The sequence below is a fragment of the Carassius gibelio genome, chromosome A16 (assembly GCF_023724105.1).
Source record: "Carassius gibelio isolate Cgi1373 ecotype wild population from Czech Republic chromosome A16, carGib1.2-hapl.c, whole genome shotgun sequence".
Classification (NCBI taxonomy): Eukaryota; Metazoa; Chordata; class Actinopteri; order Cypriniformes; family Cyprinidae; genus Carassius; species Carassius gibelio.
Window position 1 is genome coordinate 13,726,840 of NC_068386.1, and position 24,648 is coordinate 13,751,487.

Below are 24,648 nucleotides of genomic sequence, written 5' to 3' on the forward strand. Positions count from 1 at the left end.
CACACACACAGACATTATATATATATATATATATATATATATATATATATATATATATATATATATATATAAATACAATTATGTACAAAATTATTACAAACATATACGTCTCACAACAATACTGAGAAAGGAAAAAAGAGAAAGATATATACCCATCACATGTAGGGCTACATCTCCAATATCTGTTTAAAGAGCTACTTTTAGGAAGCATCTGATAAAAACCTGTACCTGCCATGCGAAAAAAATGCAGTTTCACATACATTCCAAATCATGAACACCTTTAAAACATGCTATACATGTCTATTTAGAATCTGACGTGCAGTTTTTAAACATATGGCACATGAGCCAACGGCCAGTAAGCAACATACATCTTCCAGATTAAAACACGTAATAGGCTTCTCTGGGATGGTTGCGCAAAGCGAACCTCAAGAGATTGCACCCTGAATATTTCCTAAAGAAATTCCTTTACGGGTCGATTCCTAGCCTGCATCTGCCTTCTGGTCAGAGGTGTGCGGTATAAAGCAGAGCAGAGCTGGGGGGAGGAGTCAAGTTCCGCTACACAGGCGCGCGTTCGAACATCAGACAAATATTTGGACGTGTGTCATGTCTTCAACAATGACTACGTGCAGCTCATATTTTAAGTAATAGCGCTTTTTGAACTCGTATAAGAAGATATTAGACTTTTCAATCACTATTTTAGTAATTTTAGAGAATTTTTGTGGCTAATAGATTGTGTCGTCGAGAGATTTGCCCCAGGCATTCAATAAAACCGAATTCTTTGTGGTGTTGAGCGGTATCGAGCTGGTAAGACTTTGACGCACTTTGCGATTTATTTATTTATTTTATAAAATTTTAAGATTAATCAGCTATCAGGAAACCGTAATATGTCTTGCATAACTGCCACACGTCTTTTAATAAGCGTTTTCTGCATTGAGATCTGTTGTTCCAATCGATGTGCACAAAAATGATCCCGTTCAGTTTCTGCGCATGCAGCCTTGAATACATTGTTAGATTTATAGTGTGCTCTTTCTTTTTGAGCACATGGCCATCTTTATCACATTACAGCTCTGAGACAATTGTTATGACAATGAGAAGATGGTGTTGCCATCAAGAATTCAGTGAAATGTGACGGAAGTGGGTTAAATGGGGGGAGGAGTTTCTATCCTCCTCATCCTCCTCTTCAGAATTGATCCCGTTGAAAAACAGTGACACATCTGTGCAACAACTGTAATTTACTGTGGTCTTTCTGTACACTAGTGAACTAGGTTTTATCTCTGAAGGATATTGTTATATCTGTTGCTGATTAGCCCGTGTATTTGAGATAGGTGATATGTGATGTGTTTTGAGCTAAAACAGCTACAACACTAACGTCTGTATGCCACTTACCAAATATCATCTGAAATACCATACCCCACAGCCATGTCCCTCGGGCTCCTTATCCTCTAAAAATAGAGCCCTTTTACCATTCTTAGCAACAGGAGAGAGAAACATGCTGGGGAACTGTAAGAGACCTTTTTTGTGCAGACACAGTGTGTCAATAATGCTCCAGTTTGATTAAATCACTTTTATTTTTTAGCACTTGATGTCCAACCAAAAAGTCACCGATAACTGTCAGGACTTGCTCTTCAATTCATAGTTGAAGAGGTTTGTTAAATGGCCAAGTTAGCAACATGAGAGAAGTGATACTTCATTAGTCAGGTTTATAAACCTTCCCACAAGAGCTGAAGTATGTGTGTGGAATTTTGCAGAAATTGAAGACAGCCCAGTGTCTCACACTTGCTTGTTTTTTCAGACGCGATGGAACTTTGTGTAGCTGCAGTGCTTTTGTCGTACTTCGCTCCAGCTTTGGGTGAGTGCTGTTGTATTTTATTTTATTTTTTAATTGGCACCTTCTCTACTGTATTTTGAGAACTTTTAAAAAAAAAAATTTTTTTATTATTATATAAATTAGAAATCTTCTTAATCTGAAAGAATCAAGAATCTAAATAGAATGAGAGAAACAAAGTATTTGTCCTGCACAGACTCTCCTTTAGAGATTAACGGTATACATATGCAGGATCAGCTTTTGGCAGGGAAATGCCAGGTAAGTGTGTAGATAGAGGGACTGCTATGTGAGCGAAAAAAAAGAGCTGAATTTCAAGATTTTCTATGCTTCTGTCTGACGTTCTGTTTGTTATTGTTTAATAAAACTTGGCTGCCGTTGCACATGACTGCTTTTCTGAAATACTGGAGCAGATGGTGTAATTTTGGCTTTGCGTGTTTTTGGCAAATTTTCGCAAAACGGTTCCAATGTTTCATTTCTGCTCACGAATACACAGTGCAGCTCATGCTGTACCTAACCTCATACATACAGTTCTGCTTCTCCATTTGAAGAAAGTTTTGACAGGATGAGACTCGATTGACCTTAGAAATTAAGTATTGTTGCTGTAATTATTCCGGTTCAGATTTATCCACTTTTCAGTACTAAATCTAGCTGATCCGTTGAATTTCTTTGAGAATTGCTGCATTCTCAGACTAGTGTGTTGTTGCCAACACAAACATTTGAATACACCATTTAAGCGCTCCAACACTGCCGGACTGTGCAGTGTGCACTCAAGTAAATACTGCACACACACACATACACGAGCAGCATTAAATAATGTTTTTTTTATACACAGGAATGTTGAAGTGTTTGTATCAATGCTTTGCCCATTGTTTTTGAAAGAGATGAAGGGAGGAGAGAGAGCGAGAGATCATTATGGATGACCAAAGTCTTACAGTCAGGCCATTCATAATGTTAAATTGAAGATTTGGAGCAATGTCTTCTACATTCTTGTTTACAAAGAGCAGCCCCTCCATAAAGAACATGGAGGTTTATTATTATTCCACTGATAAATAAAATGGTGCCATTTCTTAAGTAACATTTCTGCCAAATGTCTGTTTAATACTAATACAAATTATTTTAAAAGATCTTGTCATAATATTAGAATTAATGTTTTGTTCTTTGAGGTGAATTCCTAAAAAAAAATTTTTAGTGGCTGTTTGTGTCTGTCTCCAAACAAATTTACTGTTGAAATGTAGTATGCAACCGTAGTGTACTTTAACATTGTAGCGCACTGCAATACATCATCGGTGCCAGTTTTAGTTGAAGAAGTTTTAGAATCACTGCAAGTTCTATACTAATTTTAAAAAAAACACTTTTACATAGAATCTAATATTGCTCTTTCTGTAATAGTTTGTCTGACATAAACCTGTCGTTTTTGCTTGGTTAAATTAAAATTTTACAACTCTTTCTCTCCTTCAGCTTCCCAAATGGAGGAAATTCATGGTAAGTGTCTTATAGTCTAGAATAAATGTTGCATTAACTGAATGTCTCACTGGCTTATTAACAGTGTTTATAGCCAGGCTAGACCAGGTTTAACGTTGTGTGCATTGAAACAATATTACATATGTTTGGAACCGTAAGCTTTTAGTTCACAGCATTCGTGAATTTTTTTTACAAATGTTTATGGAGTCACCAGTCAGAAAGCTTATCCTCTTAAGGTACATTCCATACAGAACCTGTTTTTCCATAGCATTCTGTATTTGAGAAATGGCTTGCAGAACAGACTATTTTTTCTTTCTTTTTTTGGTATTAGAATGTTGTCTTTAGCATCTTAAATTCTCTTAATATTTTACATTTTGATTGCTACCAGACAACAGCTTTGCAGAGTTTTGACTCTAAACATTTTCTTTCTTTTTTTTCTCCCACCAGAGCACGACAAGCCATTTCATTATGGTGAGTACAGATGGACTATAGCTGCTCGGGCAGTATACAAACTTGTGAGGATTAAGGAAATCTCTTGGTTGACTTTATAAAGCTCAAAGGGAAAAATGCTTGAATGCAAAACATAGCGATAACTCAGAGGCATTTGTGTTTCTCAGTGTATTGTGAGTGCAGTCATTATTATGGGACTTACAACTGCACTCTGATGTTTCCCATGGTGTGCTGAGCAATGTTGTATTAATAAGGGCTTTCAGGGTCAAAGTGCATCACCCTCTTCAGGAAACATCTGGGAAGTCAGAGAGTTGCGTGTCCTCTACTGTTTTCCCAAAATAAATGGAAAATATTCACCCTGGGACTAAGCTTCTGTAAGACACAAAAGTGTATATATATGTCCCAATTAAAATTAAAAGCACAATGCAGACCCCTACTTAGAAATCAAACTACTAATTACACACTGGTTCCAGACTGTCTCAGTAAAGTCATTCTTCAGCTATTTCCATTATGCTAAGTAGATTTGTTTGTGCTTGTTGTGTTGACCTTAACACTCATACGCAGGGCAAACTGGTATCTGCAGAACTTTTCACATTTTCTTTGATGATTTTAGGGGTTAATCCATCATATTTTGTTACATGGAAGTACAGTAGTAGACACTTGGGAGTATACCTGACCAATAAGCCAAAATATTAGTAAAGAAATGAGTGGGGTGTAGAACTTTGTGAATGAGCTCCAATTCTACAGATTCTGTGTGCACCTGATACAAAAGGTCTGTTTTGTTTGTGAATCTGTAATTTGTGTATTGTTTTGCCACTAATAAAACTTTTCTTTCTTTTTTGCTTTTTTTTTTTTTTTTTTTTTATAATTTAAGCTTCTGTTGAATGTTTCCCATCTGAATCTTGTTTCACTAACATATTCTAATAAAATGAAAACATGCATCACTTCTGCATTTATACATGTTCTTCTGACTCCTCCTTCCAGATTATGAATCCCTGAGGATCGGTGGTCTGATCTTTGCTGTGATCCTCTTCTTGACGGGGATCTTCCTCATTATCAGTGAGTGTCAAATCTGTGTACTGCTCTCAGAAAGACTTAAGAGTTATCATACGTTTATATGGCACTTGCCATCAGATTTCTAGAATATTTTTAGATATTCAATAAAGACAGATATTCACCTAAGAATGTATCCACACATGCAGATAAACAAATATCAGTTACTGAGGGTAGACTGGTTGCAAGCCAGCATGTCTTTCATGCCCTCTAAGTTTAAACCTCTCTATGACACCCAACACCGCACCATGACTTATGGTGTACAGGGTAAAGCAGCCAGTCTAACCTTTGACACTCTTACTCTGAGACCCCATCAATCCACATACATTACTAATGAGAAACCCTTATTTTTTTATTTCTTCATGTGTAACAGCAACCTAGGAAATCTCTAAAACAGCTTGTTTTTGTGAATGCATTTCTCTTGTGTATAACAATAAACCACCAATGGTTCTGATCATATTTCTGGCTTGTTTCTAATAGGTCGGAAATGCCGCTGCAAAGGGAACAAGTCCAAGTAAGTGGCGAAGAAAACAAATGCATTTTGTTCTAAGACTATATTCAGGCTACACATTTTTTGCAGGCCAAATCTAGTTGTTTCAATCCATGGAATCAGGAATTTTGCATTTATAGAAAGATTTCACCATCCAGATTTCACAACAGGTTTAATTTGGTAATGCAGAATTGGCACGGTGACCAACAGAAATCTGCTTGCTTTGACAATGACTTCTGTGTGATCTGTGATTAACAGACAGCTGACCCTTTGTGCCACACATTTTTTATAATGTGACCGCATCTGTTCCAGTGGTGCAATTAGACCAATAATTAGACATCACGTCTATTTATTTTTTTTTCTCTTCAGGAAATTACCACCTTTTCAATTTTGTCTGTCTTGTCTTTTGCGTGCTTCACAGGCCACTGGGTCTCGACCCAGAGGCAGCCAGAGGTGAGAATAATCCATTTTATTTTACTTCATGACACTAAAAAGAAACTGACATTTATGGTATTTTTATCGCAGGTGCAAAATAAAGTTAACCGAGGGAACCGAGAAAAAAGGTGACACTGCCTCCACTTTTGGATTCATTGTGATGTTCTATAGCCTGCATAAATGTTTACAACTTTGTATCTCTGGTGTTTTTAATGGAAAGAATGGCTCCTTAAGGAGAAATCTTAATCAGAACTTTGACCATTCAGAAGAAGAAAAAGTTGAGGATTTAGTTCTTCTAGTGTTCACAATTTTTTAATCGTCTTTGTTTCCTAAATATGTGAGTAAAAAAGTTTTAAAAACGTTTAAATAAAACCATTGATTCTCAGCTAGAACTACTTATAATGTTTAACTACCTTTGATAGTCCTCCCCCCTCACCTTTTGTAATGTTTTTTATTTTTATTTTGTCTCCCAGTGAAGTGCTCAGTATAGCTAAAAGCAAAAAGTAGGCATTTTATATATTTTGTAAATGGTCCATTCTGATTTTTTCATGTTGCAGAAGTAACAAATCTAACTGTAGGCCTACACTGTTGTTGAAAAATAAAATGATTTTCACTGAAAGTCTCTCGGATTCGGTCTGTGTTATAAATAATTGAGCCTGTTATTACTAGTAATAGTACAAGCAGTTTGATACTGCAGCATAATGATGTTGCGATGTAGCTTCTGTATAAAAAAATTAAAAAAGAATATAAAACTTTTCTGTGCATGTAGAATATCACACGAGTCTCTGGAATACTGAATTCTGATTGGTCAGTGTACGGTCAGGTCTGTAGAACTATTGTTGCTCATAACATGCACCTAAGTGACTTTTTTCATATCATCACAATTTGGAGAAGAACACTGGCGCCGTCTTGTGTCGAATTTTATTAAACGGCTTTTTTTTAACGCATAGCCTACAAATACTTGACGTCCCGAAACTCACAATCACCTCATTTTACTGAAGTGTCAACCTTCCACGTCCCGTTCTAATCCTCCTGCAGACCCCAATCCTGTTGCTGCATGGGTGGGGTTCTCTGTCGCATGTATTCATTGGGGGGGGTGGGGGGTCCCCACCGCACTGGCCAGTCTTGTCTGGGAGCTTCCCCTACCGAATTATTGGGAACACGACTGACCCGTGCCGCTAGGGGGTGTAAGTGAGTAACCTCCGAAGTGCGGCGTCTATACAGTGCTCCACAGCGGTCTCTCTTCATTCCAGTTGCTGAAATACAGCCTACAACAAGATTGAGGAAACCCTGGCTCGTTAAAACACTGCAGTAATGGCAGCTTCAACAGGTTTGTCTGTTTATTGGATTTAGCTATTTGCTTTTGAATATAAACTGCATGGTTGTGCCATAAGAAATTATTAAACACATTTTAAGATGTGTAGCCTACTGCTGAATGACTTGAGATTTGAGAAATGACACTTTTGGAGTTATACACTATTATGTAATTTGAGAGGAATTACTAATATTGTTGCATATATATGTAGTTGTCCTATTCAGTAATTCCAGTCTAATCTAGGCTATTTCCTAAATTTGTTCGTATACTGCAGATGCTTTAATACATTTAAAACTTTGTCATTTCTCGGGGAAAACAGTATTTGAGGTAGTCGCCGTGGACGGATTGTTTAAATAGATGAAAAATTATGAATCTGCCGTTATTTCAAATCTGTGTGACATTGTTTCAACACAAAATTAAATGTTAGGAAGAACGCCAGCCTTAGAAATAGAAAATATAAAAATATAAAGCTTTGAAACGACATAAGTTAACGGATGAGACATCTGTCATCTGAATTTTATTTTTTAGAGTGAACTGTTTCTTTAAGAGTGAGAGGAGTGCTGAAAATCGCTAAGCCGTTAATGCGGCCTTCACACTGGCAGTTGAAATCAGCTCCGATACGGCTACGAAACAACCGGAAGTCATTCATTTCCTATGGAGATTCGCAGGCCGCATGCGAATGGCTACGAACCGGGTCCGAACGAGTGCGGTGCGAGAAAAATCGTGTCCGTTGATTATCAGGATGCGTTCAAAAAATTGAACTCTTGCGAAAGGCTACAGACAGTTCCTATCCATAGACAGTAAAAGAAATGGACACAGCGACCCCATTGGAACTCAATTGAGACAAGTGGAGCCCATTTTTAGCGTTTTTTAGCACTTCCGTTTCTGACGCGCAGACTCAAACGAAGCTTGACGACATCAGCAACCTGTCTGCCAGATGTAAATCTTCTAAGTGGCTGTGCGTGCAAACTGCCATCGTTAATCTTGCAGAGACGGCAAGCTTGAGCGGGGAGTTCTTTGTCGTGAGTGAGCAGGAGTAAGTATTCTGATTAATTATTTTGTATAGTATTTTAAAATGTAACGCCAGTACGCCATATTAAGTTAATTGACTGCGAGCTTCTCCTCCTGTCTGTACGGTAATGCGACAGAGAGACAAGTGGTTATGACGTAATCGTTAGCCTATTTTTTACAAAAACTGTTTATAGGGGGCCATAATGTAACATAGAAGGTAATGGAGCCCTTTATACATTGTCGTGTATCTTTAGAAATAAATAATGGACAAACGGAGTCTTTTAACGCCTCAGATGTAAAGTTATTCGCTGTCAAAGTGACGCCAAAATGAATGGGAGTCAATGGGAATGCTAACGCAAGTGAAGTTCTGCTAAAAGATGGCAGCCCCCACCCGACTTCAACTTCCGGTCGAGTTCCTTGCCCCCTGTTCCTATCCGACAATTCCAGCAGAAGTTGGCGTTGCTATGGTACTGATAAACAAACCTGAATTCATAACTTTTAATAAAATAAATTATTTTATAGCGATACGTTTTCATGTCAGTTTTTTATTTTCATGATTTTCTAACATTATAAGGGCAGTTAATACAATTAAAATGAATAATTAAATATCGTTCCCCCCATCTCGGACACACTCGGTCTCTCTCGCTCGAGTGCAGGGTTGTTGCAGCCCTATATACCACTATATCACATTTAGCTAACCTTACATGCACATTCAGATACAGACAATATCAATCGTTCTAATCTCTTTGCCATTTTTGTTCTATTCGCTTCCGAAGCTTTTCAGCGGTGTAGTACGACGTCAACTGGGGGAGTATTGCGTATTACGGTGCGGATTTCAACTGCCAGTTTGAGGGCGGTGTAAACCTTGGAGTTCAGACACAACCGCATCATTGCGCTACAGAGCCAATTCTTTAAGGGACCGATCACAAAGTTGTGTGTCTTGTATACGGTCCCTGTGAGAGGACATGGTCAGTTCACTTAGTTTTGTCGTAGCCACGGCATATTAACTTGTGGAAACGTGATATTATGTCGTGGCCACAAGATATTAACTCGTGGGATCGTGATATTATGTCATGGCCACAAGATCATTTTGTCGAGGTAACAACATCCTTATGTCGTGGCCTCGAGATGTTATCAGTCCCTCCAGAAAAACGTGATTATGCGATCGCCTGATTTAATGCATAATCAGCCAAAGGCCGCAAATATTTATGCGGGGGTCGCATTTTTTCAAATACGCCGCACTTTCGCCACATAAATTGCCGATTTCATGAAGCAAAATATGCGGGGTAGCATGATTTCATAATCCCTGTATTTTCGTTGCAAAAAAAAGTCACATATATCTCAGCAGAAAGTTTAAAAATGTTGTGTTTACTTCACACGAGTAAATTATTATTTCCCAATGGGAACCTTATAAAGTGACGTAATTACGAGACGAAACCAGGGTGAAGCGCGCAAATCACTCTCATTTGCCAACAAAAATAAGCGCAAAAGACTGCGCAAAGCAGTTAACCCGTGTATTACATGACAGTGGGGGCAAATTATTTTGAGAGAGGGATGAGGATGAGGATGGCGAATGATAGGCCAGTGTTAGAGGCTACGCAGTTAGTTTTCATTTTCACAGTGGACTGTTGTAGTTTCATTCAGAAGTTGATGCACCTCTACAGTTGTAAGATTGCACTTTTTTGTTACAGAATAGTACCAAAACCTTACATTGTAAGTATATTAGTAGTATGTAAAATAATTTACTTTGCAGTAAGAGATTGCACTTTGCAATTCCTGTAAAACAGCATTTTTTAAATATTTATTTATTCATTTTACAGAAGTTGTTGAATATTCCTTTTGTAAGGCTTGAGAACTTGTTTGACTCAATGTTTTGTAAGTTTGAGCAGAGACTGTCTCTGGCCATGTGTTAATTAAGGTCTGAAATAAAACAGAATGAGAACTTAAATATTATGTGATTTAGTATGCTTGCTTATCATAGGAATTCATAAGAAATGACTCTTTACAATAAGGTAGTAGCCTAGTGAGAACAGGGTGTTGGGGGGATCACCTTTTTCTCTTTTTCATCAAACCACAGTTTTTGCAAGTTCCTGCAATTACATTGCATAAAATAGCAAAAATATCCCGCATATTCCATCACATTTTTTAAGAAAACCTGCCGCAAAATCAAGGATTTTTTGCCCGCAACAATCACAAAAAAAATCTGTTTTTCTGGAGGGACTGTGTTATGTTGAGGGAATGACATATTTTTCTCATGGCCACGACTTCTTATGTTGAGGGAACGACATCCGGTTCTTGTGGCCGCGAGTTTGGTGTTGAAGTAACAACTTTTTGAACGATACCCTATAGCAGGGATCCTCAAATCTGGACCTCGAGATCCACTTTCCTGCCGAGTTTTGCTCTAACCTTAATCAAACACACTTGAGCATCGGAAAAACATGAGCCGCTGGAGGCGTGACGTGTGGGCGGAGCTAAAGAATCACGAGTGCGAGTAGGCTTTTGCGTTGAGAGAGTTTGGAAGTTGTGACATTACCGTGAGGAAAAAAAAACATCATCCAAAACAAACCATGGCTAACAGTCAGATTCAGCCATTTATTTATAATCCAGAATCAGATCCCGAGGCTGAAACTGAACGAGAGCAGCAGCAGGAAAGACTACAGCAGGACGTCTCTATGTGGTATGTATTCAAACTGTATATATTTGCTTATGTAACCCCTCTCTCCCAGGTCCTTTCTGACGCTCCTCGCACTCGCTCCGAGCGGGGTTCGAACCCAGGTCTCTGGGGGATGCAGACGCACTAACAAGGAGCCTAAATGGCTACAGCCACTAGCGTCTGTTGCTAGTGCGTCTCTTGAGATCGGGGAGGTTTACCTGCACTACTCGCTGGCCTCCGTTACACTTAGCGGTTTTGGAAAATGACTAAGTTCCACTTTATGTCGTCTTTTTTTTCCTTTAAAGGCGTACAAGGTTTACTTGATGTGCTTTCGCGCCGATAGCTAAGTTAACAACACAGAGATATTTTAAGCAGTTTTACTCACCGCCTGCGGTTCCAACACACGATCGTGACCATTTTTAGTTGGGATTGCATCATCCTTAAGAAATAAATGATACGCAAATCCGGCTCAAAGTGGGCCTTGTTTGTAAAACAAGCATCTTCGAAAAGCAGGGAACAAACAAAAACACTTGCACAACTCCGTCGATGCTCTTTAAAAATAAACTCCGTCCACTGGTCCTTTTAATGTTTTTTTTTTTTTTTTGGTATTCTGTGCAGGGTTGTCTTGCCCTCGCAACCAAAAACACACTTCTTTTGTCACATTTCGCGACGCTCTCGCTCTGATCAGTGATTGTCTGTGCTCAGCCTCTCAGTGCTGTGCTATACAGGAGCGCGCGCTCTTCCGGCAGAAGTGCCCTTAGGACCCATATAAGGAAATTCCGCTCCATTTAATGTCACACAGACCCATACTCGGAAAAAACTTTCCGAAACATGTGACAAACCGTACTGTTACGCCCCGTCTTAATTTTTGAAACTTTGTCCATGTTTAGCATGGGAATCCAACTCTTTAACAGTATAAAAAACAAAGCATGCATGAAATAGCATTTCACCCCCCCTTTAAGTTTAACGGGCTTTGCCGTCGGAAATTTGCTGACATGAATCAAGTTCTCGAATTCATCATTAACCAGCTGAATGGTCCTGGACGCCTCCATGGATACCGCTGGATGCATAAAAAATGCCTCAAAAATGGTATACATGCACGAAAAGGAGACTGTAAGAGCCATTATGGTCTATTGTAATTCTGTGTTTTACCACTGGGTGGAGTGTGGGCTTAAATTAGTATATAGGTAGGTAAAGAGTAAGAGAGGGCAGGTGTGTAATTAGAGGGAAGCACAACATTTTTTGACCGTGTCTGGAAATCGTGTTTGAACGTGTTTGGATGTGATTATGTGGCAGCATTCAATGATATCATAAGTGCATTGTGCAGCAAAACTGTGAGTTATGACCAGTACAATCTGTGATGAATAAATCTGATAAAGCTGACTTTGGAGGACGATGTTTGTTTGGATGTCACACGTCAGAAACTACCCTACAACACCTCAAGTGACAAAAACAATTGGTATTTATGTCACTATAGAGATGTTCGAATAATTTTGAAAGAGCTGGATCCAGAAAGTGTATTACTTCGTCGTCGACCCCGACTTCATCGTCGGCAGTATTTTTCTCAAGGTCCCAACTATAATTGTACGGTGCCCGTAAAGTGACTTGTTCGGTTTACTTAGTTTTGTCATGGCCAAGAAATAATAACTTGTGGGAACGTGATAATATGTTGTGGCCACGGGATATTAATTTATTATGACTAGTCATAATCACATTGAAGATATCTTAGTTCCAATTACGACGAGTCATATTTGCAATATAGATATCTCGAATTACAATTGTGACTATACAAAATTATATTTATGGATAGTCAAAACGAAGATTTCAATGTTAAAACAGCTTGCCATACTTGGACACTTTTCTAACTGGTGTTCTGAAATATTAAAATATTCGGTGTCTGAGATATTAGGTGTCACTGGGCGGAGCATAAATCAATATTCATGAGTTTCCTGTTTCGCGTTAAAGAGACTTAAAATATTAGTGCGTTTTCACCGGATCACAAAAACTGGTAATTACATTTCAGCTTTGAATGAAGATAAGCAAACGTAAAATATAATTGTTCGTTTGCACAAAATGTTATTAATTGTTTGATGTTTTTAATTTTTACTCAACGATAACAGCCACTGATTTGCCAGAGGTAGTCTATCGTTAGAATACGCTGTAAGTAAATGGGCTAGCAGCTGTTAAATGTTTTCTTATATTCCTCTGTTTTGCTATCAAAAGTATGTCATTTGATAAGTATGCCGTTTAAAGTTGTGTAGCATATGGTGGTGGCACAAACTTACTCACTGTATTGTAAGACTGTAAGGTGAGAAATGAACAACGATATAAGACTCTTATGTAGTAACAACTATTTAACTTTTTTTCTCCTTAAAAAAGGTGTCACATGGAAGTGCATGACAGTCTACAGTTCATGTGGAGAAACTGTTTGTTTGTAATTAATATATGTATTACAAATCAGGCAGAAGGTTAAGCATCAAACTCTGCTGTTATTTTTTTCCTAGTTTGCAGAAGCTCTTCTAATGGGGGAGACTTACATTTTCTCAAGCTATGAGGCCACTATTGCACACGTTCTCAGAATTAACTTTTTTTTTTTTCTGACGCAGGGGATGGTGGATTTGTACTTTATCAGTGTAATAGTTAAACAAATCATATGCAAAATAAGAAACTTGTATAGCCTACTATTTGATACAAATGTTGTATTATTTAATTAACCAATTTTTAACATTTTTACCAAGTTTTACAATTTGTTCCTGAAATCCACATTTTTGGAATCAAGATAATCAAAGGTAATCAAACCAAGCACAACCTAATAAAACATGTTTCATGGGTAAAGGGTTTTATAAAAAAGATCATGTTGGTGGATATTCTACTCATATTAAAAACATGTGGATCATTCTTGAATGGCTTATTCTGCAGTGGGTATAAACAGGAAGCAAGTTTCTTCTCCAAACATTTAGACTGATTTCATTGAGTTGGTTTATGGTTTGCCATTTGATCATATAGACATTTACTTTAATGTATTTAATAATTTACTTACAACCGAAATCATATAACATGTGCTTGATTGTGTTGATCAGTAGACCTACCCCTAAACACATAGTTTTTACACCCTTGTGTAGCTTTCACCTTTTTTTTTCAAAACATGCCCATGTATTTTATATTTATACAGATGTGTAGTAAATTACATTTATGTAATGCCTTCACCACATCTGTTAATAAAACTTTTAACACAGAATCAATTGAAGTATTTATTCAGCTAAAGCAATCTACTTTTATCTTTGAAATTAAAATATACAAATTACTGTATGGTTTGATTTAGCCATTTGATTTACACAAACTATAAAACATTTTAATTGTTATAAGTTTGTAGAAAATGAGCAAAACATTGTCAAAGTACTGCAAGGTTGAAAAAAAAATAGAGAGATTAACAATGTTAATATTCCAGTTCATGTATTTAAAAATATCATGTATTTCGCTTTGTTATTAAAAACTTTTTTTGAATGATTGAGCAAACGATTAAGAATGACACAGAATAATCATCATACATTTTGTTATGGCACAACAGATACATTTTGGCAAAGTTATAAAATGACACATTTTAAGGACTCTTATATAGGCTATGTCAAATAACAATATTATAAAACGGCTTAATTTGGAGCATAGCCTACCTCAGGTAAATCATTACGACAATCACTAACCATGACACAATCTATAAATTATTTTGCATAACTAGTAATAAAAACAAGAATACACTAAGCATAATGTCATTCTACGCTAAAACATACCTTTTAGAAAATCGTTTGTGTTTCAGTGAAAACGCACTAATATTTTCAGAGTCGCTTTAACTCTACAAGAAACTCATGAATATTCATGTATACTCCGCCCAGTGACACCGAATATCTCCGACACCGACAATTTCAGAACACCGGCAGTGTCAGCAGGCTGTCACTCAAGTGGCCACGACCTTAATTAAGCAAAACTTTAAGGTTTAATTTAATTTAAATGGAGGGGTTATAAAAATTCACCCCCCTCACAGTTGTCATGAAGGGAAAATTAGATATATAGACCAAACTAATTTTTGAACCAGGCTATAAACATGTTTTTGTCTTCTGTAAAGTTGGCCATTTTAACATTGGGAGTCTATGGGATTGACTCCCTTTTGCAGCCAGCCTCAAGCGTCCAGTCGATGAATTGCAGTATTAGTCATTTACGGGATTATAATCCCATAGTCACACTTCCTTGTTGGCTTCATGAGAGCGAACGGGAGGTTGCAGCGCGGTTCTGCTACACAGGCGCGCGACCGCGCGTTCGAACATCAGGAAATATTTGGACGTGTGTCATGTCTACAACAATGAATGCGAGCAGCTCACAGTTTAAAGAATAGCGTTTTTTTGAACTCGTATAAGAAGATATTAAACTTTTGAATCACTATTTTACTAATTCTAGATAATTTTTGTAAAGCCTCATAATATACTGTGTTGTCGAGAGATTTGCCCCAGGCATTCAATAAAACCGAATTCTTTGTGGTGTTGAGCGGTATCGAGCTGGTAAGACTTTGACGCACTTTGCGGTTTATTTATTTATTTATTCATATTTTTAAGATTAATCAGCTATTATTTTTTGCCGTAAGATGTCTTGCATAACTGCTACGTCTCTTTATAAGCGTTTTCTGCATTGAGATCTGTTGTTCCAATCGATGTGCACAAAAATGATCCCCTTCAGTTTCTGCGCATGCAGCCTTGAATGCATTGTTAGATTTGTAGTGTGCTCTTTCATCTTTATCACATTTTATCTCCTCGAGACTTGTTTTTGATCGCGAAGTCATAAGAATGTTTATTTTGGTGTGAGAATACTTGTGATAATGGGGAGGAAGATGGTGCTGCCTGCCATCAAGAATTCAGTGAAATGTCACAGAAGTGGGTTAAATGGGGAGAGGAGTTTCTATCCTCCTCCTCCTCTTCAGAATTGATCCTGTTGAAAAACACTGACACATCTGTGCAACAACTGTAATACTGTGGTCTTTCTTTACACTAGTGAACTAGGTTTTATCTCTGAAGGATATTGTTATATCTATTGCTGATTAGCCCGTGTATTTGAGATAGGTGATATGTGATGTGTTTTGAGCTAAAACAGCTAGAACACTAACGTCTGTATGCCACTTACCAAATATCATCTGAAATACCATACCCCACAGCCATGTCCCTCGGGCTCCTTATCCTCTAAAAATAGAGCCCTTTTACCATTCTTAGCAACAGGAGAGAGAAAGATGCTGGGGAACTGTAAGAGATCTTTTTTGTGCAGATAGAGTGTGTCAATAATGCTCCAGCTTGATTAAATCACTTTTATTTTTTAGCACTTGATGTCCAACCAAAAAGTCACCCACAACTGTCAGGACTTTCATAGTTGAAGTGGTTTGTTAAATGGCCAAGTTAGCAATATGAGAGAAGTGATACTTCATTAGTCAGGATTATAAACCTTCCCACAAAAGCTGAAGTATGTGCGGAAGTTTGCAGCGATTGAAGACAGCCCAGTGTCTCACACTCACCTGTTTTTTCAGACACGATGGATTTTTGTTTAGCTGCAGGATCAGCTTTTGGCCGGAAAATGCCAGGTAAGTTTGTAGTTAGAGGGACTGCTGTGAATGATAAAAATAAAAAATACAAGTTTTTCTATGCTTCTGACGTTCTGTTTGTTATTGTTTAATAAAACTTGGCTGCCGTTGCACTTGACTGCTAATCTGAAATACTAGAGCAGATGGTGTAATTTCTGTTCTGAAAAGCCTGGCAAATAACACTAGTCTCACACCACGAGTCTTGAGACATTCAAGTGTGCCAGTGCAGCTCATGCTGTACCTAACTTTATACAGTAGGGCTGTGTATCACCAGCAAAGTCACAATAAAATACGTATCAATATGCAGAGGCAATGATACGATACATATCATGATACAGGACTGCACTGAATTTTACCTAAGTAAAATTTAGTAAAACAGCTGTTTATGAAACACTGCATACTTTAGGGCATACTGCAACTAAGCAGTTGACCTCTGCAATATGAAGGGCCTCCATTACTGTAGTGAATAGTAAGGTAGTGGCATATGTTTAATGTTTACATTGGGCACTCCCCACCAGGTACAACATTCTGATTGTTTGCATTTTGTTTTTAAGCCAATAAATAATTTACTCATTCTAATACATTTATGTTGTAATGTATTCATATTAATATATATATATAAATATATATAAATCATCTTAACATTGATTATAGGTTATCATTGCACAAATTAATGCAATCTACTTAAAAAAAAAAAAGGAGAGTTCTAAACTAATGCGCTGTCTTCTGTATCTCACGCGCTCAGTCACTCACACAGATCACACTTAGCGTGCAGTCAGACACTCAGGAAATAACTTTTTAGCAGTGCCCCGCATATTTTTATAAACTATAAATAGGTTAATCGCTCAAGAGCTACATTTTCTTTGAGCTTGTAACATCGTTTCTAAAGGAAACCACAGCTAGAGAAATGCGACAAAACTGTGGTAATTCTTACGTGCAGAGCCTCTCTCCTCTCTCTCTCTCTCTCTCTCTCTCTCTCTCTCTCTCTCTCTCTCTCGTGAAAATAAACACTTGATGAATTACAATGTTCTTAGAACAGAATACTGAAGTGGAGATCGCTAAATTGCAAGCTAACAGGTGTTTTCAGAAAGCAAGCGTGTTTATAGTGGAAACAGAGCGCATGCACAGGGTTGCCAGGTTGACAAAGATAAGTAACGCGCTTAACAGATATTTCCGCATTGCGCAATGTTTCGGGGATAACATTTCTTTCTATAAGGCAACCCCGGTTGTGTTCCTCTGCGGCCAGATTAAACCTAGTTGTAGCCTATATATATTAAGCTCTATTCATTATTTTTAGAAACCGTGCCCTTTTCTACTCAATTTTAAATTATATTATTGTATTCAAATTAAGCACTTCCCACTGCTGTGCACGTGCCACAATGTACAAACCCTATTCCAAAAAAGTTGGGACACTGTACAAATTGTGAGTAAAAAAGGAATGGAATTATTTACAAATCTCATAAACTTATATTCTATTCACAATAGAATATAGATAACATATCAAATGTTGAAAGTGAGACATTTTGAAATGTCATGCCAAATGTTGGCTCATTTTGGATTTCATGAAGTAATCCAATCAGTGGAGCAATATCAGAAAGGAGTTTCTCAGAGAAAAATTGCAAACAGTTTGAAGTTATCATCATCTACAGTGCGTAATATCATCCAAAGATTCGGAGAATCTGGAACAATCTCTGTGCGTAAGGGTCAAGGCCAGAAAACAATACTGGATGCCCTTGATCTTCGGACCCTTAAACGGCACTGCATCACATAAAGGAATGCTACTGTAATGGAAATCACAACATGGGCTCAGGAATACTAACTGAAAACATTGTCGGTGAACACAATCGACCGTTTGCCGGCTAAAACTCTATAGGTCAAAAAAGAAGCCATATCTAAACATGATCCAGAAGCACAGCCGTTTTCTCTGGGCCAAGGCTCATTTAAAATGGACAGTGGCAAAGTGGAAAACTGTTCTGTGGTCAGACGAATCAAAATTATAAGTTCTTTTTCGAAAACTGGGATGCAGGACAACCCAAGTTGTTATCAGCGCTCAGTTCAGAAACGTGCATCTCTGATGGTATGGGGTTACATGAGTGCGTGTGGCATGGGCAGCTTACACATCTGGAAAGACACCATCAATGCTGAAAGGTATATCCAAGTTCTAGAACAACATATGCTCCCATCCAAATGTCGTTTCTTTCAGGGAAGACCATTTTCCAACATGAAAATGCCAGACCACAGTTGTGGACGTTGTGGCCTAGTGCTTAGAGAGTATGACTCCTAACCCTAACGTTGTGGGTTTGAGTCTCGGGCCTGCAATTCCACAGCTTAGGTGCCCTTGAGCAAGGCACCAAACCCCAAAACTGCTCTCCGGGCGCCGCAGCATAAATGGCTGCCCACTGTTCCGGATGTTTGTTCACAGTGTGTTGTGTTCACTGCTGTGTGTGTGCACTTTGGATGGGTTAAATTCAGAGCACAAATTCTGAGTATGGGTCACCATACTTGGCTGTTTGTCACTTTCAATTCACTCACTCATACTGCATCAATTACAACATCATGGCTGCGTAGAAGAAGGATCCAGGTACTGAAATGACCAGCCTGCAGTCCAGATATTTCACCCATAGAAAACATTTGGCGCATCATAAAGAGGAAGACGTGACAAAGAAGACCTACACATAGAAGTCTGTATTAGACAAGAATGGGACAACATTCCTATTCCTAAACTTGAGCAACTTGTCTCCTCAGTCCCCAGACGTTTGCAGACTGTTATAAAAAGAAGAGGGGATGCCACACAGTGGTAAACATGTCCTTGTCCCAACTTTTTTGAGATGTGTTGATGCCATGAAATTTAAAATCAACATGAGCAGCATTAAATAATATTTTTTATACAAAGTAAAGTTGAAGTGTTTGCATCAATGCTTTGCCCATTGTTTTTGAAAGAGATGAAGAGAGAGTGAGAGATCATTATGGATGACCAAAGTCTTAAAGTCAGGCCATTCATAATGTTTAATGGGAGATTTGGAGCAATGCCTTCTACATTCTTGTTTACAAAGAGCAGCCCCTCCGAAAAGAACATGAAGGTTTATTATTATTCCACTGATAAATAAAATGGTGCCATTTCTAAAGTAACATTTCTGCCAAATGTCTGTTTAATGCTAATAAAAATTATTTGAAAAGATCTTGTCAAAATATTAGAATTAATGTTTTGTTCTTTGATATGAATTCCTAAAATATCCTTCCTGTGTAATATAAATTTCATATTGAGCTTTAAAAACACATTAAGTTGATCTGGCATAATGAAAAGAAGCTATTTGTGTTGGCTATTTTCATGCTTGAGGGCATGCTTTTTGAAGATATTGCCATATTTTAGATGATTTATTTATTATTATTATTATTATTATTATTATTGGCTGTATGTCTGTCTCCAAACACTTTCACTGTTAAAATGTAGTGTCTAACCATAGTGTACATTTAACATCGTAGTGCAATACTTCGGCGCCAATTTTAGATGAAGTAGTTTTAGAATCACTGCAAGTTCTATATTAATTTATAATTGCTCTGTCTGTAATAGTTTGGCTGGCATAACCTGGGCATTTTTGCTTGGTTAAATTACTATTTTAAAACTCTTTCTCTCCTTCAGCTTCCCAAATGGATGAAATTCATGGTAAGTGTCTTATAGCCTATATCTGTTTTGCATTAACTGAATGTCTCGTTGGCTTATTAACAGTGATTTTAGCCAGGCTAGTCCAGGTTTAATTTTGTGTGCATTGAAACATTTACATATGTTTGGAACTGTAAGCTTTTAGTTCTTAAAAAGCTTTCTTTCTTTTTTTGGTACTAGAATATTGTCATTAGCATATTAAATTCTCTTAACAATTTACATTTTGATTGATAACAGCTTTGCAGAGTTTTGACTCTAAACTTTATTTGTTTCTCCCACCAGAATATGACAAGCCATTTCATTATGGTGAGTACAGATGGACTATAGCTGCTCGGGCAGTATACAAACTTGTAAGGATTAAGGGAATCTCTTGGTTGACTTTATAAAGCTGAAAGAGAAAAAATGCTTGAATGCAAAACAGCGATTATTCAGAGGCATTTGTGTGCCAAGTGCTTCACCCTCTTCAGGAAACATCTGGGAAGTCAGAGAAGTTTTGCGTTTCCACTACTGTTTTCCCAAAAAACATGGAAAATATTCACCCTGGGGCTAAGCTTCTGTAAGACACAAAAGATTGAATATTCTATATACCGCAGATTATCCTAAATTTACTTTTTTTTTTTTTTAGTGTCCATATATAATGTCCCATTTAAAATTAAAAGCACAATGCAGACCCCTACTTAGAAATCAAACTACTAAGTATACACGGGAGTTTGGTTCCAGACTGTCTCAGGAAAGTCATTCTTCAGCTATTTTCATTATGCTTAGTAGATTTGTTTGTGCTTGTTGTGTTGACCTTAACTCATACGCAGGGCAAACTGGAATCTGCAGAACTTTTCACATTTTCGTTGATGATTTTAGGGGTAAATCCGGAATAATTTGTGTAACGAATCAGCTCAAAGGGGAAATATGAATAATCAATCATAACTAGTTATGATAAATTATAAATATTTAGATCCGCTGTAAGTTTTTACTTGACCTCTCAGTGTCAACTGTTTGTCATTTCTAAGAACTTTATTTTCCTGGTTAAGGAAAACTACTTTTTTACTGTACAATATTACTCAGAGCATGTAGCAAGAATGTGCATGATTAGGGACTTCAGTTATGAGCAAACAATGAACAACCTCAAGTGTGATACAAGTAAGACTTTATTAAGATAAACACTTAAACTAGTCTAACACACACACACACACACACACACACACACACACACACACACACACACAGTTGGCATAGGGAAAAGGGGTTAAAGCTTAAGCAGTAAAGAGAAGAGAAAGAAGATCATGAAGCTATGGTACAATTTGATATTCAGCAGATCTACAGCCTGAAGGAAACATTCGTTTCTTAGTTTAAACACGTCTTTGTAAAAGGTGCATATGATACCTAATGTATCTGTTATGTGGAAAGAGGACCAGAGAGAGCAATTCGCGGAGCAGATACAGTCTATAATGAATGAAACACAGGAGCTTGAAAATACTTGTAAAAAACAAAAAGAGTCCCAAAGGGAAAAAACTGGAACCAAAAACTTGACTCGCTCAAAAAGGAGAAAGCAAAAAACCACCGGCCGCCCAGGCGGAATCAGTACGGTGGACAGCTCCGCAACAGCACAGAAGGGAGAGATCGGCAGGCCAGGAGACGAGCAGCAGCAATACTTCTAGGCTCACAGGGGACAAGACATACAGCGTTAGCGAGTTTTAGAGGAATAATCTGGCGAGGCAGGTAGGGAGGAGAGGAGAAGAAGTAGGAGTGTTAATCAAAGGAGAAGGGGAAACAGGTGTGGGAAGCCAAGCGCAAAAAGTAGCGTAATGAGGAGCAGCTGACGCAGATCAACAGCAAAGGAATGGTGAGTGCAAAATAGGAGAGGAGGAGGGAAAGAGTCGTGAAAGAGGGAGGGGGAAAGAAAAAGAGAGCCAGGATCATGACAGTATCAGTTAATAAGACTAAGTTTGATACTTGCATGTCTCGAATGTTTGAAAAAGAGTCCTGATGCACTTTGGGGCTCCAGTTGGTCTCTGCTAAAGTGAATTGATTAGACAAATTTGAATCAGATAATCTTGATGAATGAATATTCAAGGCCAAAGCCTGGCACAAGCTTAGTATGGTTTTTAAGGCTCTTAGCTCAGCATCTTGAATGCTGAATCTAGAAGAACCGCCCTGATCTGGTGATCGGTGATCTATATAGGGGGATGATATCACATTTTGAGTGAGCCAATGAGGAATGGTATCTTTTTGGAGGGAAGTTTTACACTCTTTGTTCCTGTTATGGTGTTTTTCATATGAAATTAGATTGGGGCATTGAAGAGAAGAATCTTTAAGATTCTTATAAAACTAATGGGTTGGATAGGCATCAACATATAATATACACTCTCATTTAGATCATGAAAATACAAATTCAGATACCAAACATCATATATATGAGGTTATATGATGCATCATAAGTATGTATAAAACATATACAATTCACAATATACAAGAACAGCAACAGCATACACAATGCCCTAAAATAGCCTATATGTGAATTAATTCAAAGAAAGGTTTTGCTATGAATTAATTAGAGTCCCTTTTTATGTGCATTATGTGTCTGTTTTTAGAGAATTGAGTTTAGAGTTGCTTAGCCACATTCCTAGGGCGTCGTAAACCTAGTGTTATCAGATGGTGTACCTTTGGTTGCGTTATATATTATTTGTTAACATTATTTGCTACATTTGTTATATGAAAGCACAATAGTAGACACTTGGGTGTTTAAAGCCTGAAAAATAAGCCAAAATATTAGTAAACAAATGAGTGGGGTGTAGAACTTTGTGAATGAGCTTCAATTCTACAGATTCTGTGTGCACCTGATACAAAAGGTCTGTTTTGTTTGTGAATCTGTAATTTGTGTATTGTTTTGCCACTAATAAAACCTTTTTCTTTTTTTTCTTTTGTTTTAAATATTTTAAGCTTATGTTGAATGTTTCCCATCTGAATCTTGTTTCACTAACATATTCTTATTAAATGAAAACATGCATCACTTCTGCATTTATACATGTTCTTCTGACTCCTCTTTCCAGATTATGAATCCCTGAGGATCGGTGGTATGATCTTTGCTGTGATCCTCTTCTTGACGGGGATCTTCCTCATTATCAGTGAGTGTCAAATCTGTGTACTGCTCTCAGAAAGACTTAAGAGTTATCATACGTTTATATGGCACTTGCCATCAGATTTCTAGAATATTTTTAGATATTCAATAAAGATAGATATTCACCTAAGAATGTATCCACACATGCAGATAAACAAATATCAGTTACTGAGGGTAGACTGGTTGCAAGAGGGTAGACTGAGGGTAGACTGGTTGTAGACTGGTTCATGCCCTCTAAGTTTAAACCTCTCTATGGCACCCAACACCGCACCATGACTTATGGTGTACAGGGTAAAGCAGTCAGTCTAACCTTTGACACTCTTACTCTGAACCCCCATCAATCCACATACATTACTAATGAAAAACTCTGACGTTAAGAAGAGGTTTTTTTTCTTCATTTGTAACAGCAACCTAGGAAATCTCTAAAACACTATGTTCTTATAAATGCATTTCTCTTGTATGTTACAATAAACCACCAATGGTTCTGATCATATTTCTGGCTTGTTTCTAATAGGTCAGAAATGCCGCTGCAAAGGGAACAAGTCCAAGTAAGTGGCGAAGAAAACGAATGCATTTTGTTTTTTGATTATATTCAGGCTAAGCCGCGTGCACATTTTTTGCAGGCCAAATCTAGTAATTTCAATCCATGGAATCAGGAATTTTGCATTTATAGAAAGATTTCACCATCCAGATTTCACAACAGGTTTAATTTGGTAATGCAGAATTGGCACGGTGACCAACAGAAATCTGCTTGCTTTGACAATGACTTCTGTGCGATCTGTGATTAACAGACAGCTGACCCTTTTTGCCACACATTTTTTATAATGTGACCGCATCTGTTCCAGTGGTGCAATTAGACCAATAATTAGACATCACGTCTATTTATTTTTCTGCTCTTCAGGAAATTACCACCTTTTCAATTTTGTCTGTCTTGTCTTTTGCGTGCTTCACAGGCCAGTGGGTCTCGACCAAGAGGCAGCCAGAGGTGAGAATAATCCATTTTATTTTAATTCATGACACTTCAAAAGAAACTGACATTTATGGTATTTTTATCGCAGGTGCAAAATAAAGTTAGCCGAGGGAACCGAGAAAAAAGGTGACACTGCCTCCGCTTTTGGATTCATTGTGATGTTCTATAGCCTGCATAAATGTTTACAACTTTGTATCTCTGGTGTTTTTAATGGAAAGAATGGCTCCTTAAGGAGAAATCTTAATCAGAACTTTGACCATTCAGAAGAAGAAAAAGTTGAGGATTTAGTTCTTCTAGTGTTCACAATTTTTTAATCGTCTTTGTTTCCTAAATATGTGAGTATGAGTGCTCCTTTAAAAAAAAAGTTTTAAAAACGTTTAAATAAAACCATTGATTCTCAGCTAGAACTTATAATGTTTAACTACCTTTGATAGTCCTCCCCCCTCACCTTTTGTAATGTTTTTTATTTTTATTTCGTCTCCCAGTGAAGTGCTCAGTATAGCTAAAAGCAAAAAGTAGGCATTTTATATATTTTGTAAATTGTCCATTCAGTTTTGTCACAAACCTAACTGTAGGCCTACACTGTTGTTGAAAA

At 37.5% G+C, this 24,648-nt stretch overlaps 1 protein-coding gene across 9 annotated transcripts; it reads left to right on the top strand.

Annotated features, from left to right (window-relative positions):
- Positions 1 to 542: 542 nt before the first annotated feature.
- LOC128030799 (sodium/potassium-transporting ATPase subunit gamma) lies at positions 543 to 24,319 on the top strand. Of its 9 annotated transcripts, XM_052618784.1 has the most exons (9): positions 547 to 804; positions 1,793 to 1,849; positions 3,284 to 3,307; positions 3,734 to 3,757; positions 4,721 to 4,795; positions 5,270 to 5,303; positions 5,701 to 5,732; positions 5,805 to 5,842; positions 24,180 to 24,319. In XM_052618784.1, exons 2-8 carry the CDS (start codon positions 1,798 to 1,800, stop codon positions 5,813 to 5,815), a joined length of 252 nt encoding a protein of 83 aa, XP_052474744.1. In that variant the 5' UTR covers positions 547 to 804; positions 1,793 to 1,797; the 3' UTR covers positions 5,816 to 5,842; positions 24,180 to 24,319. The 9 variants fall into 9 exon arrangements, with proteins under 9 accessions (XP_052474747.1, XP_052474746.1, XP_052474745.1 ...); XM_052618787.1 differs by lacking the exons at positions 4,721 to 4,795; positions 5,270 to 5,303; positions 5,701 to 5,732; positions 5,805 to 5,842 and adding exons at positions 23,016 to 23,090; positions 23,598 to 23,631; positions 24,037 to 24,068 and having other exon boundaries at positions 543 to 804; positions 24,142 to 24,319; XM_052618786.1 differs by lacking the exon at positions 5,805 to 5,842 and having other exon boundaries at positions 545 to 804; positions 24,142 to 24,319.
- The last annotated feature ends 329 nt before the right edge of the window (positions 24,320 to 24,648 follow it).

Coding starts and splice junctions, on each gene's coding strand:
- LOC128030799 (XM_052618787.1), top strand. CDS start 1,798: ATGGAACTTTGTGTAGCTGCAGTGCTTTTGTCGTACTTCGCTCCAGCT. Junction 3,308..3,733: donor CCAAATGGAGGAAATTCATG/GTAAGTGTCTTA, acceptor TTCTCCCACCAG/AGCACGACAAGCCATTTCAT. Junction 23,091..23,597: donor GGGGATCTTCCTCATTATCA/GTGAGTGTCAAA, acceptor TGTTTCTAATAG/GTCAGAAATGCCGCTGCAAA.